This window comes from Nestor notabilis, unplaced genomic scaffold (assembly GCF_000696875.1).
Source record: "Nestor notabilis isolate BGI_N333 unplaced genomic scaffold, ASM69687v1 scaffold21700, whole genome shotgun sequence".
NCBI lineage: Eukaryota > Metazoa > Chordata > Aves > Psittaciformes > Psittacidae > Nestor > Nestor notabilis.
This window is the reverse complement of record NW_009909990.1, coordinates 21,647-22,452: the sequence shown is the minus strand read 5'-3', so window position 1 is coordinate 22,452 and position 806 is coordinate 21,647. Positions and strand designations below refer to the sequence as shown.

At 56.7% G+C, this 806-nt stretch overlaps 1 protein-coding gene across 1 annotated transcript in view; it reads left to right on the top strand.

Annotated features, from left to right (window-relative positions):
• ITPR3 (inositol 1,4,5-trisphosphate receptor, type 3) overlaps positions 1-806 on the top strand; it is a gene marked incomplete at its 5' end in the record, with an annotated part of 31,263 nt that overhangs the window by 13,523 nt on the left and 16,934 nt on the right. Inside the window, 2 exon segments of the mRNA XM_010023847.1 lie at positions 215-411; positions 564-709. Coding sequence (XP_010022149.1) covers positions 215-411; positions 564-709 — 343 coding nt within the window.

Here is an 806-nt window from a genome sequence, read left to right as displayed (position 1 = left end):
TTGTCCATGTTGGGCGGCCGCGCTTTGCTGACACAGAAGCTCTGGCTGGGTCTGACCGGGGAGACAGGAGTTGTCAAGCCCTTGGCCAGTCCCTGCTGCTCGTTCTCTGATTAACATCTACAGCATTTTCCAGTCTAAGTGGGTCCTTTTGTTGGTCCTTTGTCACCTCCCTTTCCATCTGCATTAACTCTGCCCGTTGTGGCTGCCTCTGCAGGGAAGAATGTGCGCAGGTCGATCCAGGGTGTTGGGCAGATGATGTCCACCATGGTGCTGAGCAGGAAACAGTCCATCTTCAGCCCCCCAAGCCTCAGTGCAGGGTCTGCCCCAGAGCAAGTGGACAGAGGGAGGAGCATTGAGAATGAGAACATTGTGGTGATGGAGACCAAGCTGAAGATCCTGGAGATCTTGCAGGTTGGAGCCGGTGGGGAGGGAGAAGCATTGTGGAGCTGCGGGTGGGACCTGAGAGATGGGATGGCGTAGGGAAGACGTGGTTTTCTGATGCAGGGGACAGCTGGCATGAACAGGGCACTCACTTTTGCTTTCATCTTCTTTGCTGCTGCCAGTTCATCCTGAACGTGCGGCTGGACTACAGGATTTCCTACCTGCTCTCTGTCTTCAAGAAGGAGTTTGTGGAGGTCTACCCCATGCAGGACAGCGCAGCCGATGGGACGGCTCCAGCCTTTGACTCCACAAGTAACTCTTCCACTTTGCTCCTGGTGCTCCTTCAGCTCTGCAAACCGTGCAGGCTGGGGGATTCAGGCGGTGGAGGGGGTGGCTCCAGCAGCCGTCCACCCGCCCGCTCCAAA